The sequence below is a fragment of the Dromaius novaehollandiae genome, chromosome 3 (assembly GCF_036370855.1).
Source record: "Dromaius novaehollandiae isolate bDroNov1 chromosome 3, bDroNov1.hap1, whole genome shotgun sequence".
Taxonomy (NCBI): Eukaryota; Metazoa; Chordata; class Aves; order Casuariiformes; family Dromaiidae; genus Dromaius; species Dromaius novaehollandiae.
In genome coordinates, this window is record NC_088100.1 from 84,089,632 (window position 1) to 84,108,791 (window position 19,160).

Below are 19,160 nucleotides of genomic sequence, written 5' to 3' on the forward strand. Positions count from 1 at the left end.
TCAATGAAAGTTATTGTTACCCCTTTTCCCAAAGCAAACTCATAAAAGCAACCATTAGTGAGCCAGTGATCTAATCAGTGATTCAACAAGATGTCATACAGATTCTCAAACTACACAGCTCAAAAAAGCTAATTTTCCCAAGCTTCCCTAGGTCCACTGAAAGTATTTTTCTTGTGAATTTGAAAAGAATATGGGGCACACCGTACAATATAATAATGTCAGTAACTCCAGTTCTGAATAATTTTGAGGAATTTTAATAGTTTATATAGTTTTAAAATATATTTATCTTCAGTTTTGTCTGTGCCATGTATATGACCAGGATATCACTAACACCTGATTCTGATTTTTCCCTCCCTTCTTTATAGCTTTGTTAGTGGCAATGCTTTCCAGCATCTTGGATGACTGCCTTACTCATGATAGTTTATATCTCCCTCCCTACCCCCTAAATGTCATGAAAGAAATGCCTATCAGAGTATTGTTAATAACAACATTGCCATATCGGTATCATAAAGTTTCTTTTCACTGATTTAAATTTGATAACAGCAGCAAAAAAACACAAAAGGAAATGCATTTCTGGGAAGATTACTACATTTCAGACTGCTAAAACAATTCATTCTCTCATTTCATCTGAGGCATGTGATCATACCACTAAAAGGCATTAACCATTGTGTCATTTTACTCATTTTCTTTGGTCTTGAAAAATATAACTCTGATATAGAGTCTACTAGCAGAAACACAGTGCAGGAAGAAAGCAAGAACAAAAAGATTATTATTTCATAAAGTGTTTATAATTATGACTGCAGAGACAATTTGTTTAGTGAATGTGTGTACCAGATTCTACTGAAGTCAGTAGTCACATCCATTAAATTTTAAAAGCCTAATTAGAGTTAACGCTTGAATACATTCACATTTTTACATAAAACATCCAATTTATTCTATAACAAATGACAACAGTCATACACTACGTGTATGGCATATTGATGTATCATTCTTACTATGCATCTCTATCCACATGTAAGCTTTCTTTGATTAACCAGTTCCCCCTAAAACTTTATTCCAAGTCCAAGCAATTTTCCTTTTTAAAAGAAAAGTTACTATAATTTTGGCATGGAATGCATGCCAAATGCTACAAGAAACTTGCACAAAATAGTCTTAGGGAAGAAAAAGATGCACACAATACCCAAGCCCACAAAGCTAAATAGCTGAGGAGAATGATGAACTGGCAGCACTTTATCAAATACTACCAAAGTTGTAATTTTGACCTAGCTTAAGCATGACCTCTAACTTTTATTATTTATTCCTAATTTAGCCATAATATAATACCTTGCTTGTTGGCAACGCTGTTCCACTGTGAACATCTCCCTCCAGATCAAATGTGGTTTCCTGAACAGCTCTAAAAGCAAAACAACATTTGAAGTACTTTTTAGAAATTATACAGTTAAACAAGGGACTGAGTAGCTAAAATTAGTAAACTGCAATTCAGAGGCCTACCACGACTCTCTCGTTAATGTTTACTTTTTAAACCACCGTATCAATTCTTTTTAAATAAAGAATACAAATATTTAGCCAGCTCATTTCCTTTCGCAAAAATGATTCTTGGTTGCATTGTTTTCAACTGAGTAAGTGAGAATAGATAAAATCACTAAAATAGATTCATGATAGTTTCACTGCAGCTCACTTTCTCTAAGATTTTACTCAGGTCTTCAATACTAAATACACATCCACTGTATCAACTTAAATCACTCATAAATCAAAATAATGCATTCTATTACCTGCTTATTCTGATGAATAAAGATTTATAAAATATTTGATCGCTCAACCTGCAATATCCTTCACAAGAGGTTTTGCTGTACAGACACAGCTCTGCAATCAGCTTTGCAGGTGACTATATAAACCCAGGAATGCATTTGCTAATTGATCTGCAGGCTAGATGTAAAGGGAGCTAGAGGTTTAAGCAGAAGTATCACATCACCAGCCTGAACTGAGATTTATTCCACAAATATCTCCAGCCCTGAACTGAGATTTAATCCACAAACACAAGCAAAACATGCACATGGATTTTTAAGGAGCTTTTTCTATCAATCGAAAAGAGTGTTAAACAAAATATAAGCCTTGACAAGATTTGTATTACACTTATCACTACAGGAATCAACATATTTTCCCTTTTGATTTTAAAACATAAAAAACCCTCTAATTCTTACTAAAGGGATGATCACTCATGAGAATGGCATCTCACATTCTATTTTGGGTGAGAAACTAGCATAAAACCCACTAGTAATAGTGAGGCCTACAACCAGTGAACAGCTGAGGAAAAGATAAGGGGTTGAAGCCTAATTAAAGTTAGGGGTCAGGGATGAGACACTCAGTGAAATGCAGGTTTACATGTGTTGTATATCCCATCATAGATAAGCAATGTATGTTCAGAAGTATTCCAACAGGTACTAAACGACAAGTGATCACAAGTCGCAGAATTTCTTGGATGGAAGCACTGCCATGAAATCACAGCGACATTCTGACTTTTTGGTAATAAAAAAGTCCCCTACACCAGTTATTAACACTGACTTGTAGATACCTGAAGCAAGTCTACTAGGATGCCAAAGAGAAATAGAGAGTTTTTGCACAATACATTTCAGCTTATCAGTCCCCAGGCTTTCAAATCTAAAATCATAAGTCTAAAGCTGCTGAGATAAGAACAATTTGCAGTTTTATTCCGAGTATTTCACTCAAACTGCACCACAAATCTAGCAGTTATAATAAGCACATTAATCATTACCAGGATGGAGGAACTTGGCAGCAGCAGGGAAGAGAAGAGGGAGGAATGGCAGGAGAATCTCTTAGCACAAGAAAATCACTGGTGTATTTCTAAAGCTTGCAACAGTCTAATGTACAGCATTGCAATTTTAACTAAAGAAGTCACCTTTGCTGAGTTCTGTCACTTTTTGATTATTTGTATAAAACTTTCTTTATCTCATAGCTAAGAAGGTTAAAATTCTTCTGTGCAAGTTTGATCACAGATGTATATGGATTTGTGGCTAGCAAAATTTTAGTTATGTCTAAGGCCAAAAATTGTCTTCCCGTGGCCAAGAGGAAGGAAATCACTGGACAACTTGGGACCCTGCCTTTAAAAAGATATTCTAAATCTCAGTCCGTACTAATGGACATGCTCCTTTTGCACAGTTGGTACATTCCACACCCTTTAAGTACTGGTTACAAGTATTACCTTCCTTCCAAAAACTCAGTGCAGTTTTTTTTTGTTACAAGAAGCACATGAAAACAACCTATGTCCAGTTGAAAGAAAGACTGATCTTTTATCTTTAATGAAGAACAGGAGAAATACCTTTTCTAAAATTCTCTAAAATATTTTACAACAAACACACAGTGTACTTTCAGACTAAAGTAAAGTCAAGGAAAAAAAGTAACCATAGTTAAAATATACATCTAAGTTAACTCAGCAAATTAGCCAGAAGAGACTTCTTCCCTGGGTGTCCTTCATTCATCTCCAAGCCAAAAAAAAAATTTTTTTTTTTTTTTGTTAAACTATAGCATGCTATGACAGTAGTTTCATTTGGACACAGACAGGATGGAATAAAAAGCATCACATCTTCCATGGTATACTGTCCAATTTTAAGCTTATGTTTCTCCTCAATATGTCCATAGCCACTGAACAGGACACCTGAGCCCATATAAGTCACTAAAAATATAAACAATATTTATGTATCTATCACAAAAACATCTATCAGAGAAACAACAGGATGGACTTCTGAACTGTTAGTCCTTGAAACACAACAGCTAGGAGATAAGGAATCACACTGTAACAATGACTGCACTACTTAAACATTTAGTACCCTATTTTGACAGTAAAAAAAAATTGTAGATACTCACTTCATTTCTGAATCTCTCTAGTGAAACTTTAAAAGTTACTATCTAGAGGAAGAAGGAAAACCAGGCTCCTCAAAAACATTTAGCAAAGTCTTTATTTTTCCTGAAGGGTGTATGAATGGCTATGAAATCACATTTAAATAATGCTTTTGATTGTTTTTAACACTGAAATGACCTTCAAGAAAACACATCTGAATACTTAATAATGAAATGGACACTTGCTAATACTAAAAAAAATCACAAGGTGGAGCTCAAGTATTAAAATAGTTATATTTTTAACACTTAAAAGTAGTTACTCGGAACTCATTTAAAAATACACTCTAATCATAGGCCACTTCTAATGCTCTCCTTCATTTTTTCCAAGGGTCTACCCTTCACCACAATTAGAAGATAATAAGTTATCACACTCACCCAGTTTTGTGTCTTGGACCTTTGACCATAAGACCTGCATCAATAGGTCTTTTAGGAATAATATGGTCCTGAGTGGGATCCACAAACTTAAATACATGAGATGACCCAAACTGAACCTTCATGCCACTTTGCAACATAGTCGTTTCTGAAATACGTTGACCTTCCACATAAGTTTCAGCATCAATGCTTCTTGGGGTTACAGTAACAACTCCATCCATATTAGTGAGGTCACAATGATGAGGCTGAATCCCTGGACCAAATAACTGGAAATAAAAATATTTAATGCAGAACAAACTAAATTATATTGATTCAGAAGCAAAACAAAAATCCCCCAAAATCAAGTCACAGTTTACCCTATTTACAGACTAGTAATATAATTTTGCCTGCTTATGAATTTAACACAGAAGTAAGGTACTTAAATCAGTCAAGGTTCATTTCAACTTTCCATCTAACACAGATGATTAAAACATACATTTAACTAAAATATGCAGCAAAAATCCAATAACGAAGATTTTTTCACTTTTTTTAGCTGTAAGTATGCTGTTTGTAACTATGTTTTCTTCCACTTGCTGTTTCAACATTACATCTTAAAATGCAAATATTTAGAAGTCAAGACTGCACTGATACGGACCTAGGATGGTATAACAGTCTCCTTGGCATGAACTACATGTGACTTTGCTCTAGCTTTTCCACATTTAGGAAATCCTACCTCACTCAAACAGGTTGAGAGGCCAAAGACTCAGATAACAATAAGCAGTTGGGATCATACTGATATATAATATTAGAACAATTCAATGAGGAAAAAGACTATCCCATTTTAAATAATGAAATCTTCACTTTGCTCTTAAAGCAAGATAGGGGAAATAAAATATATCAAAGTTCTGAGCAAGGAACAAGACAAAAAAAATAAACAAAAAATTGCAGCAATATTTCATCCTTCTAGCTTTGAAGGATAAGTTTATCTGCTCTTCATTAATATGAACATTATAGGAAACTCTGAGATCACTGCTAAAAGAAGTTAAATGATTCAAGATCCACAGAATATTTAACTAGTTTCCACAGTTACACATGACTCTCCAAAGACCAGATCAGGCCTTTCATTTGAGTCTGCTTCCCCCACTCCCCTACCCATACCTGAATGGAATTGTCATCAAATTTTTCAGTTCCAACTTCAGTGACACTTAATTGTAGACGATAGAGCTTTGGCTTATCTCTGGAGTCAGAACCATCTGTAGAGCAAACAAATATTCATTTGCAAGCTATTAAAGCTCAAATACTCACATAGTAATTCTACGCAATTGAAGTTTTGTTCAAAGTAGCAATATTAACCAAAACATAACTTTGAGTGAGATTCTTTCAGGTTTGTGGAAAACACTTAATTTTTTCATCATTGTGTGAAAACATGGAAAGTAAAGATGGCCCATGCAATAGAGTGGCTGTTTTCTGCAACTGCAAAGAACAGTATTCAAGAATTACTACCCTGAATATACTTCAAAAACATTTCTATATTTATTTAGTAGTTCAAGCAATACAAAGTCTTAGAGATAAATAAAAATTATCTATACCAATATGGGTATAAATGATTTAGGAAATAAGATACCTACGTATCATCATAACAACAGTATTTATAGATTTTTCATCTCCTTCACACTACTGTTACTAAAAGCATGGGTTATCAAAGATATCTATCATCAAGTGGCCAACATCCCACACTGTTTCCCATTCATCAGGTACTATAATACGCTGATATTAAAAAGAGAATCTTAGAAAAATTGTTCCCAAGACAGTTTTAGTCTTGGTATACAGGACTGTAACACTTTTGTCCTTATCTTTATAGTTCCTGTGACCCATATTTTCATCTTGCAGAAAACCAGGTCAGAGATGAAGAGTGTTCTAGTAGTTTGTCCTCTTCCTCCTCCAGAAGTATATATTCTCCAAATAAAATAACATGTAGTGAAATACACAGGAGACAACACAAGATTTAGCTGCTATCTTCACCAGCTAACACAGGTGAGTTTTAGCATACATATGAATCCTCCCCACCTCTCAGAAAATACTAAAGCTTTTAATACTACTAGATCCTAAACCAATACCTTCAGCTTCTGACTTCTCTCCACTTTCTTCTCCAAAAGGAGAATATAAAAAGGGAGGTTACAAGACTAAAAATATCTTGCTTGGGAAGATGAAGAATAGTTTCAAGTCATCCCCCAAAAGCACTAGAGAATATTAGTAAAGTCGTGGCATATACAGTGATACTCTCTTCAGTGGGATATTAGTTACCTTCAAATTTTAAATTAAAGTCAATAAATGCACAGACTACATAAACCTACTGTGAACAGTAAACTCCCAGCATTACTATGATGACTCATTTATTAAAGTCAGAATTCATGCCATCTGAACTTAAACATTTCACTTTCTTCATCCCTGAAGTACTCTGTCAGTTCCTCAATGAACAGTATCTAAATAAATTAAGGCCAACAGCACACAGAAGACTTAACAGCTGAGAATTACACGCTGACTAAAAGTAGCGGACACGAACAAAAGGAAGGCAACAGTACAAAAAAGCAGAAAATATAAAGTCAATGGGGGGGGGAGGAATAGGGGTAATGTATCAGTGAAGGATGATATCACTAGAATTCTACACAACATAGACATAGGAAAAAAAGTATTACGTATGCTTCTAGTAATAAGCTTCTTCTTGGGGGTCTGCAGTGGTATCTGGATTGCTTCCATTTCCTCAGCCCTGGGAGTACAATACTCCCTACCATAAAACACCACTCGCCAAAATTTCCTAGGAGTAAAACCGTTTTGTATGGGACTTGTAACACTTGCTGTAAATGCATCACCAGGCAAAGGGATGAGTTGGTGCAGTATTTTGCCATTAGGTCCTCACCAACACCAGTGTGAAAAGCAATTAAAGTCAGTAACCCCATATATCTGGGAATGAGGAATGGAGAGTTGTGAGAAAAAGCAGAGAACAGCAAGACCACCAGGCTGAGACAGAGACAGCCCACACATTAGTACTACATACACCAAAACTAAGTGCTGATACTACATGATACTACAGTAACATCAAGTTACTGAACATGTTTAGAATCTATGTCATAATAGCAGTATGTCATCCATGACAAAAAAGCATCTGACATGAGAGCACTCAACCCTCTAAACATTGTTCAGATACAGGGATAAGCTTTTTTCCCCTCAAGCTCCCACTGTTTGATTCTGGAGACATCTACCTAATATCACTTATAATAAACTTGATAAATGTTAACAGTATCTTCCGCAAGCATAAATTAAGATGTGTGCAGTTTTTTGATACTTCACTAAGCTAATCCCAAATTATATGGTTGCAACTTCAACATGACCAAATGCAGGGATGCAATATGTTACCAAATACATTTAGCTGCTTAACCCCAGTTCTCTGAATCATTACTAAATCTCCCCAAAATTTACATGTCAAAACCTAAAGTAGCTTTGAATTATTATTATTTTTTTTTAATCCAGAAGTCAAGCATTTTCTCCTTCTATCCACATCCCAATTTCACCAAACACACACACCAAAGATACACGATTCAATTTGGAAGCAAGGGCAAATGCACACAAAAATATAAGAATTTCAACTTCAGTGGTGTAAGTCAGAACTAGTTATCTAGGGCTTTTGTTCTTATTTTCTTACGATACCCCTTCCTGAGTCCTTCATGTACAGGCTAGAGGCCAAGCTTTATTGTGCAGAGATTTCCCCCCCCCCATATTAAATACACTTCCCCCTGCTGTGCTTCTTCATTTTTCCACATCTTAAGAAAAGAAAACTTCAAAATATTCCCATATATTTCTGAAATATTCTGTAAAATATGACAGAGTATGATAGGTGTTCATTTGGGATGACTTCTGGATCTCATTCCTGAGTTCACTGCTCATGAATAAGTTGATCAATATCACATTCTTACTAATAAACCTTTATCAACTACAGCCATATAGCCTCAATATGTACGTCATGTAAAATACATGTTTTCACATAAGAAAGAAACGTTGTGATACTACGAAGTTTATCAAGGCAAACTAAGGTAGCTTTGTTTCTCTGGATTGCCCAACCCAACAATTTATTTTAAAACTAGAGCACTAGATACAAACACACTTTTTTACAGAAAAATGAGAAAAACTCAAGGGTTACTGCAAGTTACTTGGAGCACATATGTAAATACCCATCAGTAAAAGCTAATTTCTACTGTAAATGATATCTTAGTCTTGAAGACAATTACTACAAGCTCTATAAAGGACAAAAGGTCTTTGAGAAAGTGCAATGTTACTCTAGGGGAGGTAAGGGATGCAGAAGGGAAGGAAGGCTGCATTATGCTACAACGTTAAGCCATTTATTTCATTATTTTCCACAGCTAGAAGCTCATCTAAATATTGTTTAGAATGCATTGCTCATAACTCATTGCAGCATGCTACAGATTCTGTCATATCTACGGCAAAGTCCAGCCTTCCCACAGCACAAAAGCTGAAGAAGGTTGTTCCTGGTTTTAATAAGCCACCAGCTGCCAAACTTTAGAACTTCTGGTGGTTCAGAAAGGAGATACACATGACTTAAGGTTGTATTACTTAAGGTCCAAGGTCATATTACTTAAGGTCCAGGATTTGTGGGGGGAAAAAAAGGAATAATATATCTAGGGGTTTTAATCTGACAAGACAAAAATTTTATTTTAAATCAAAAATTTGAAGAGGCCAAAAGTTCTTGTAAAGATGGGGATTAGTAAACAATAGGGAGAAAGTGTCAAAAGACATAAAGAAAATTTATACAAACTTGTTCATCATTTTAGATGCATGCCTGTGTAAACACATGGCATGGAGAAAAGATGCCTGCATTCCATTTATGTCATCCATGACTGAACAACATCAGCAGAGCTAAACAGAGCTAAATTTGCATGTGTATGTGCATGAGTTTAAGATGATTCAGGAGACTGAGTTAGCCACCATCATGTATTTTAAACTAAATTATCTACCTGGAAAAGGTTTTTCCAGTAACATCATTGGGGGGGGGGGGGGCCTCAAACATCCCTTTCCGCTTTGCATTTGGAATAAGTTTCACAAGTTATTTTTACCCATGAGACAAGTACACTTACACTAATACATAGACACACATCTGTATATGCTGCCTATAGCACCTTAAAAACTTACATTTTAAAAACACAGTCAATAATTGTAAAGGAGACCTTGTTCCTTGCCTTGTCTCAGGTGATAAGAATTTAGGAAGTTTTTTTTTCTTTTTTTTTAAAACCATTCTGAGACACATAGTACACAGTGAAGACAGAGACACAAATGCACAACACCTTACTACTCACATACAGTCAATAGCACAGTTGTATATGTAAAAACTGAAAAGTCCGGTGTTCTATTACTCTCCTTGCTAAGAATACCATATGAACAAATTTCATAGTTTTCTGTATTCAACATTCATACTTTAAATATTAGTGTTATAAAAAAACTGTACAGTGAATAGAAATGAACAATCACTGTAAGGGTATCAACTCAGCAATTTATAGAACAAATGTATGTTTCTGAACAACAGAAAGAGGTAAGATAGGTCTCCCTTCACGGATACAGGTTTTTAATTCAATTTGCCACTCAAAGGTGAACCCTACAACATTTTGGACATGATCATTTTAACCAATTTTGCTAATCCAGCGCTTGGGACAGTGTTGGGCAGAAATACCTGCTTAAAACCAGTCTAAACCAATGGTGTTTTAAATGATGAAGACCAGATTCGTAAAAAACAATAAACCCAGAAGTGAACAAAGATGTCAACATAGGTATTGCATCTCTTTACTTAAAAATTAGTTTAAGTCTGTATATTGAAAACAATAAATTTCATGCACAAGCTGCTAAGCTCTAAGAGTTTAGATAGTAAAAGTTTAAAAGATTGGTTTGGCAAGTTTGATATATGCTGTCAAAGTTGTAAGATACAAGTCAACCATAAAATTTCAGGCAAGATGAGCATCTCTAGCAGAAAGAGCTTCCAGTATAAACATTTTTGGTAAAGGAAGATTCAGGGGGGAATGTGACAGACAACTGAAAACTAAGCCTCTTCAAACTAATGTGGAAAAAGAGTTATCATGTATGATAACACAGTTCTGTTCCCATAGCGAAGGTCAGCTGGGGAAACAGGTCTGGCAAAGGCTCTCAAACATCTTCAACTTTTTGGTGATTATACCTGCATGTTCTCAGCGTCTCCCATTTCTGTCAATTCTACAGGTTCAGGGTTGCTTTCATGGAGGGAGGCAGGGAGAAAAAGGCTTTCAACTTTTTTGTTGTTTCTGTTTGTTTGTTTTAAAGCCTTTGTATTTTATTTCAGGCTTGTACAATAAATCCCACAGCCTCACATCTAAAAACAGCTTGTCATTTTTCTGAGCCTTTTAATACTATGATTCTAAATGTCAATCTGTTGTTTGTGAATAACTGAAGTTAATAATACGCTTGAACTCACTGGCACCATATTCACAGATTACCTAGAGAGTATCAGCAACTAAAAGCGCGGTTTACTCATTCTATTTCCATTACTATCAGACTCCTCTCACTTTATCGGTACATTTACATGACTTCGAAGAGAGAGAGACCCTTGCTAACTGCCATTTACAGCCACAAGCTACTGAAGTGTATCTCTTACTCTACTGTGCAAAACCCAGATCTTCAGTCTACAAAACAGTCATACAATCAGCAAGATAAGTAGCTGTGGGAAAGTCAAAAAATGTGGTATACTTCCAGTAACAAAACTAGTAAGTTTATACAATTGCAGAGAGTATGAAACTGAAGTCTGCTAGATTCCTCTGGCAGAACACAGACAGCCAATGCTTTGGCATGAAGTAACTTTCTACAGGAGTTACAGCTCTAATAAATAAAAATATTCTGAAATGCACTGTTCTGAAGAGACAGTCTGGACTTTAGTATACTAAAACCTCCTTTTCACAATTTGGGACAAGATTTAAGGAATTGTAAATATATTTTTTTCCAATGAGATACAACTTAAATTTCAAGCTTTCTACCTAACACTCAGGTATTTCTGCAGAAAAAAATTATGCTTATTAGTTCAGCACACACTGCAAAACTTTTCTGCTCTCTGGAATGATCTTAATGAAACGGAAGTCTGAATTCAGTCATGAACACTGAAGGTAGCAGTTTTAAAGAATTCTTTAACCCCCATGTTGTATTCCACAGCTATGAACAGATGAAGCAACACTGACAGACACAGTACTTTTACAGCAGTCTAGGAAACACATGCTAAAAAAGTTTTAAAAAATTCTATTTTGGTAGACATTTCATATTTATAATTCCTAATATAAGAAGAAAGTGGCCTTTTATTCCTTTCTATTTGCTAAAAACAGGATATACCTGCACATTACATTAAGCTATAAGGACAGTCAAAGTTTCATAACAACTTGTAGGTTAGGTTATTAATTTCAAATACTACGATTAAAACTTAACAACACCCTACTGCGACCATCTGATGCAGCTAAATCTTTGATCTACACTCTTACTGGCAGACAACACCACAATACAAGAAGCAGAAATGTCAAAGAATGCAATGAAATGCCACAGGGAAGAAAGTGGGGTTCCTTTTCCAGTGGTTCAAAAACTTACAATAAACAAAAATCATTTATTTAATCCACCACATCAAACATTGAAAAAGCATAGTTAAGTTCTACACCATTTACCCAATTCACTTTTTAACCGATGCATTCTGCAAGCAGATGGATCAAAGAATTTTTTTTTCCCTACCACTATATTGTTTGTGGATCACCCTACAGAAGTTCAGTTAGTAGTCTTAGCTGGAAGGTTTAGTTCTTTGGATGGCAGCACATTCATGGTCTATTTGATGTTTGTTCACAGATAGAGAATTTAAATTGCAGCTGACAAGACAGATTACTTCACGAAAGCAGTCCCTTGAAAAAAGATGATAAGCAAGATAGTCTTTCATTTGTCAGAAAGAAACAAAAAGACAGCCAGCGATGTTTTTAGTGACTAGCAAGAGAACAGTCTTAAAATACAGCGTTACCTTCATAAGCGTGATAGTTGTAGTAGGCAAAGTGATTCCTTCTCCCTGGGGTTAGAAACACATGCAGAGGACCCAGGTGAAGGCAGCACCAGCAGGACAGATACCATGCAGAACATGCGGAAGAGGGCAGGAAAAGAAAAGACAGGAAAGGGTGAAAGTGTATCCAGACAACACTTGTTCAATTTATAAGGATGCAGTGCATTTAACTCTTTCAACTTTAGAAACTGCATAGTACATAAAGACATCAGTGCTACAAAGCTAGTGAATGGAACAATTCATATTATTGTTGTCGCTTTTCTAAACAAGCTGTTAGAAGAAAAACACGAACAATAGGTCAGTTCCACAGGCAATGTGCAAAGGCTTAGTACACAGCCTTGCCACCTGTGTCATTTCAGATTGTTTTTCCTTTCTCAGTTAATGGATGTCTTGCTCCACTGACCAGACACAGTGCTTTAATACCAAAGCAACCAGGCTCCATGAACCATGAAGAGTAGGAGTTTGGAGAACAGAGAAAGAAAAAGAAAAAAAAAGAAACTGAAAATACTATTTAAAAAGCCCTCAAACATTCACATGCAAATCTAACTTTAAGCTCTAAAACACAATACAGTCTGTGAACTGCTGATTTCATCTGACAATTTTTAAGCTATTTAACTATAATCAGAACAGCAAACAAAAAGTTAAATTTAAAGTTTTCAATACCGATTTCCAACCTTGCCTCTTGAAAGGTAAACAACCAGATTCCGAATCCTAAACCATTTGTTTGAAACCCTGAGCATACTCAAGTTACACTTAAGAAAAGAGTTACAAATAACTAAGTTACATAAGAGTGAAAGCTTATAACTAAATCATTTAAATAACAAGACAGTAGAAATTGAGAGTGAAGAAGTTACAGCCTTGGGAAGGCTGGGTTTCATTTTAGACCTCACTGCAACTCTTCAGGCTGCTTTGTAATCTACAATAAATTTTACGAGGAAGCTTGTTTATTTACAGCATAACATTTTTAAGAGTTGCAATGAGGTCTAAAATGAAACCCAGCCTTCCTAAGGAGGTAAAGAGTCAATACAGGCTGAAAAGTGATTTGTTTGCTAATTTGCAAACAAGTTTGATTTAAAAAAAAAATCATGTTCTGGTCCCTTATTAACTTTCCTGCAGTATATTTCAGAGCGTAAGATAAACCAGATTTCAGCAATTTCCCCCCCCCCCCCCCCAAAAGCCCTATTTACTGCAAAGAATCTATCACAATCTGACTTTAAGTGTTTTGAATACGGTATACACAAACAGTTTTTAAAGAACCCCTTCTCTAAGTTTCCAAGAATACCTAAGTATCTACACTTAGTTCAACAAATTAGGACTGTATATTTAGTCTTCCATATTAATTGGTGGATTACAGGACAACAGTGAGGATAAGATTTCTAACTGCGATTTAAGATGTGTAAGACACACTAAAACATTCTACTTATTATGAAGTTTTAAACCCACAAATCCAAAGTGAGTTGAGCACCGAGTGTTTTTTTGATTTTGAAACACCTACCCCTTTAAATGCACTTGAAGCCATGACATTTCTCCCATCATATTTTTTTCTCCAAACATTTGCTACTAAAACATCAATACTATAGCAATACGCAGCTCTACCTCCATTTATCTCAAAGGCAGAATCTGACATCAGCAGCTCACCTGAGCCAACATTCATTTACACTGCCTACGTTACTTTCTTCTGCTTTGAATTAAAGTTTTTAGAAAATCTAAATGACTAACAGTATAATTTAGATTACTATATAACCAGAACTCTTACCTGGGCTTAACTCTACCAGGTATGGTAGTTTCTCAGGAGGAAGGCAAGAGCCATAGCCAGACCCGTCAACTCTTTCCTTCCCCTTTAATGGCTTTCCATCAGTTATTTTCTTGGATTTCTTTGGGATATAATCAGCAGGCCGTCTTTTCAACTGAAAGACTAGTATTCCTAAAACACAATATTATATGTCCTTTGAGTCTCACTATGAATGAATAAGCACAAAAACACATCTACGAATTCGTAATTATCGTACAGAATGGCTTTCAGCTTGCTAAGTTCCTACCAGTCATGTGTAATTTAAATGATTTAATATCATACTTCTCATTGTACAATTTAGAAACTTTAAGAGAAAATGTAAAATTCTTCTACTACCTTAAGATACATTATTATAAACAGTGTCAAATGAAAGAGAGAAGAACTCTAAAAGCACCTAGCTTTTTAAAAGTGCCTGAAAACAAAATACTTCTATATACATTTCACAGAGGTCCACGCTGATGGCTTACATTACCCAAGGCACAAAAATCTCTTAACGCTTTTTAGACATACCTTTATCACTAGGCCACTCCCTGAATATCTGAAGTGGACACTCATCATCATCAAGAATAGTTTCTTTAGCACCTTTATCATCAGAGTGCTGAGCACCAGGAGGAAGCATGACCTAGAAAGGAACAATTATCAGTTTTCATAGAATTCTTATTGGACAATTAGAACAGAGGATCTGGGAGTATATCTTCCTTCTAATTTGTTTCTGTTTAAAATAGGAGATAAAGCAAATGAATTAAGTAACTTGAAATGGATTTAACTATCCAAGGCTTTTTCTAATTCTCTCCCTTGCCTCTTGTCAGAGTTGATCACATTTCCCAGAAAAAAAAAAGACATAATTAAAAAACAAACCAAAAAAAGGAACACGAGTTACATTTAAGCTAGATGCAATCATCTTCCGGTAAACAAAATGATTCCAATTTACCAAGAACCTCAAAACCAAAGGAACCCTGAAATTTCCTTTATTATCCCCTCCACAGACATTTCATTTTCACTTTTTAACTATCTCATATACCCATCCTACAAATCTCAATAAATTCAACATATTGAAAAGTCTTTAATTTTTCTAAAACCGTTCTGCTAAAGCAACACAAAGTATCTTCAGAAATAGCTAGACAAGTTGGCAGAGTGAATGTCTCATTTGCTGGATACTTCCTATATCCTCATCTTACCCTACCAACTGGTCTATACAGATGAGGTGCATTTGACACCAATGCTTCATGCTACTTTTATTTGTGGGAGAACCTAAGTTAAGTATACTTTGGGAACAGAAGCACGAAAGCATTCTTACCTTTTACAACTACTTACAAGTTAGAGGAAGAGGGGAACCTTGATTAATGAGTTCTGACTCTAAAGGAGACATAGCCAGTTATTTTTCATATTTGCATTATTGCTCACCGCAGTGATAAAGCATTAAAGAGTATTACAAAGCAAGATGGGCCTCTAAATAAAAGATGGATGTTTCAAGACTGTAAAAAATTACTCTTTAATTCCCGAATTTGTGATCCTAACCATGTTACTTAATTCACAGACAGCTCTACTTTAAATAAACTACTCAAAATTATTTCAACCTTTGAACTATGACCTAAGTAATACCTTCTGAAGTAAGGTTACCACATGCTACCACGCTGCAGCTCTCAAGAGGCCTTTAATTCTAGTTGTCACCTCCTTTCCACACCCATTTCAGTATTAACGATGTTCTCTCAGATCTACCTCAAACTTCCTTTCATCTTCTTCCAAGCAGGAAACAACTACATGTAAGATCAAAAGTACTTATTTGAGTCACCAGCCTTTCCCTAGAACATTTTCTATGCAAAACCTGGCTAAACATAGGTCTAATTACATTATCTTTAATTAGATTTTCAAATAGACAAGATATTATCCAATAAAGGGAGAAAAATATTAAAACTTATGCATCTAGGGGAAACGGAAACACATCTACATTCAAATCTTATCCTGCCAAACAACTCTTCTCCACTTCACATCTCAAATTTTAAAAAAAACATCAATTACACTCATATGGTAATTTTGATTAGTTAATTAAAATAACACTGTGTTGCAAGTCTTGTTCAATAAGCAACCATTCCACACCTTTATCCCTAGGACTTTGGAGTTAACTAGTTTAAACACGAAAACTATAGACTTACAGCGTGATTATATAGGGGCTGACAAATTCTCAAAAAAAATTGAGATTGGCAAGCAAACCAAAAAAATCCTCAAACACAGTAAAATCAGAGGAAGAACAATAAAATTTAAGAGTCCCACAACTTGACCCCAATATAACTTCTGTCCTCTGGGGCACCTGGATGACAATCCGCACTGGCTGCACTAGGCTTAGCTGACAGCAGCAATGGTGAACTAGACAAGTTAAAGAAGAGGGGTCACAAATGCAATGATCCCCTGGCCCTCCCAGTAGGTTAATATTCCTCCCATGCCACAAGAAGCATGAAGTGATAAACTCAAATACACCTCGTTTAAAAAAAAGAGGAAAAGAAAAAGAAAAAAAGAAAAAGTGTGACAGTTTATGGAAAAGACAGAAAACAAGATAACAGAGTCTATGCAGGTCAGGAGGCTTCCAATCACATTGAAGCAATTTTATAAAACATCCCTGCCTCTTAAGAGAATAATACCTCAGTGTCTCCCACAAAACTGAAAATTCCGTATTTTACAATAACAAGAAAACATGGGAACAGGTTTATGTTATAACTGGTTTTGACTGTTAACTGACTTCAGAATCAGCAAAAAAATGATAAAAAGGAGAAAGCACAAAGCTCATGGGTAGAGATTTACATTCATATTGAAAAAATAGAAAATTTAAAAAATTAAGTTAATACCCTATAACTAATTCAAATCCACACAGATTGCTAGAATCAGGCACGAACATTTGCCCGTTTTCTGCAATGAATTAGGAAATAGAGATGGGTAAAACCAGTTTAAAATCACAAGTTTTATAAATAAGTTGTCAGCTGACCACCAACAATCCAAAACAAATTGGTCATTACAGATAATTAGGAATAGTATATCCTGCTTCCTCCTAAGGGCATTCACAAACATACATAAATATCATAAAGTCACTCCTTCTATGTTTATTCATTCAAAATAAACAAAATATGCAGAAAATAGAAGGTAGGAAGTCTAAATGAAACCTCCTGTAACTTAGATTTATCTTCCAAGATACTTGCTGTGATAAACCAGTAACAGATGCTAATACTCAAGTCCTCTGTGTAAAGTTACAGTCAAGTTTAGCTACAGATAAAGTTAGCAGATCTATCCTAAGCAAAGGTTTTCTGTTTGTTTGTTTTTAGAAAAAATGCTGTTATAGGCCTTCTATAAGCTCTTTTGCCAATTCACTTTTTTTAAATAAAAAATAAACTAGTATCTACACACTTGTGTGTGCTCTCTCTCTCTCTCTCTCTATATGTTTATTCAAATGAATTATAGATCCATGCTCTTTAATGAGTATCATTAAACAGCAGCAATACTTATGAATTTCATGTAATTTCCCTCACAATTTAGAGCACAGGCTCTGCTCATGGCCCTGAAAAAACAATGAAACATGTTTAAAAAAAGTTTCATTAACCATCTCTCAAATGTCTGATTTCTTTTAAAAAAAATAGTCATGATGAACCGCATGTTTTTGCTCAACATTACAAAAAATTATTTTTTCCTCTTATTCTTAAAAATAAGAACATGCTAAAACAAAGGTCTAATCAAGATTCTACTTTAAGAGTTAACTGGCTTGCTGCATGCCTCAAGTCTTATGCCCTAAATAAGTGAATATGCACAGGTAGCTTGGAAGACTGTCTAATTAATTTGACATCTTGAGAGATGTGCAGTGAACCTTATATTATGCAGGGAAACTAAACCAACTGAACTGAAACAATAAAAATGTATATCGGAACAAACTTGTATTTACTTGATTACATAGAAAAGCACTCTAGAACTGAACATAAGGGTACAGCATGATACACCACAAAACAGAATATGAAAGAAGTAGGAAACTGTCATCTACATAAAAGTTGTCAATGGTAAACGTTAAGAAAAATTCTTAAAATATTCATCTTTCAATCGAAACTTCTGAAGTGAGTGAACTTTATTGCAGGTACTTACGCAGCCCTATAAAGGTCTTGTCATATAATTTAAAATCCATTTTAACAGTTAACTAAATGTCAACCACTTAAGTCTCCTCTGAAGACGTTTTGCCTGCTACCCAAAGAAATCAAAACATTTAAAAAATTCCAACTAATAGGAAACCAAAGTTATACAGTAAATTGTTAATCTCGAAGTGTTTTAAATCTGACAGAAAGTAAAGAATAGTAACACATACAAGAACTAAGATCTGCCTTTCATGGTATACCGTGAAGTGTCCGAAGAACAAGGAAGAAACAGCCCTGCCAGCAGTAAAGAATAGTTATGTTTCGTTAGTGAAGTTAGGAAAAGGAACACAAACTGCCCTGAAACCTACTCAGCATCATATTTGAGAGTTTCCAAAGAAGGAAATAATATTGAAAAATAGGATATTTAGTTTTTTCAAGCAAGGAAAGCAACTTCATAAGATATTGACAAAAACTAGTTTTTCAAATTAGGTGATTTTAAAAAACTGAATTTCAGTAAAAATGGAAGGATTTTCATATTTAAAACCCGTATGTTGTGTCAGCAGAGGCACTGGGACAGGCTTAATAGATTCCAGTCAGCTACAATGACTTCTGGGAGAATGAAAAGGCAAAGTCTTCTACACTTCAAGGTATAAAACAAAAAAGGTTTGCTATTAGCCAGTGAATATCACTCACTTATTTAACAACATTCAGTATACAACAAATTTACCCTATCAAGAAGAAGCATTGCTCAGAAACCGTAAAATATTTTCCTGAAGAAATGCTTTCCATAAAGCTAATATAAAGCAATTTGATTTGCAGCAGAGTTCATTAATCTTTCCCAAGATCAATGCAACATCCTTGGACTCTATTTTCTATGTTAAACATTCCC

The 19,160-nt window shown here is 35.1% G+C and overlaps 1 protein-coding gene across 20 annotated transcripts in view; it reads right to left on the bottom strand.

Annotated features, from left to right (window-relative positions):
- Positions 1-19,160, bottom strand: part of AFDN (afadin, adherens junction formation factor) — a 137,625-nt gene that overhangs the window by 73,309 nt on the left and 45,156 nt on the right. For 15 of the 20 annotated variants that reach the window (XR_010388476.1, XM_064509317.1, XM_064509316.1 and 12 more), the window contains exons 7-12: positions 14,679-14,790; positions 14,133-14,300; positions 12,341-12,385; positions 5,425-5,519; positions 4,291-4,553; positions 1,324-1,393 (exon numbers count right to left, since the gene is read on the bottom strand). Coding sequence is in view for 19 of the 20 variants with exons in the window: in XM_064509317.1 (XP_064365387.1) it covers positions 1,324-1,393; positions 4,291-4,553; positions 5,425-5,519; positions 12,341-12,385; positions 14,133-14,300; positions 14,679-14,790 (753 nt within the window). In the remaining variant the exon portion in view is untranslated. The remainder of the gene's footprint in view (positions 1-1,323; positions 1,394-4,290; positions 4,554-5,424; positions 5,520-12,340; positions 12,386-14,132; positions 14,301-14,678; positions 14,791-19,160) is intronic. The other 5 variants (XM_064509335.1, XM_064509331.1, XM_064509328.1 and 2 more) reach the window with 1 other exon arrangement.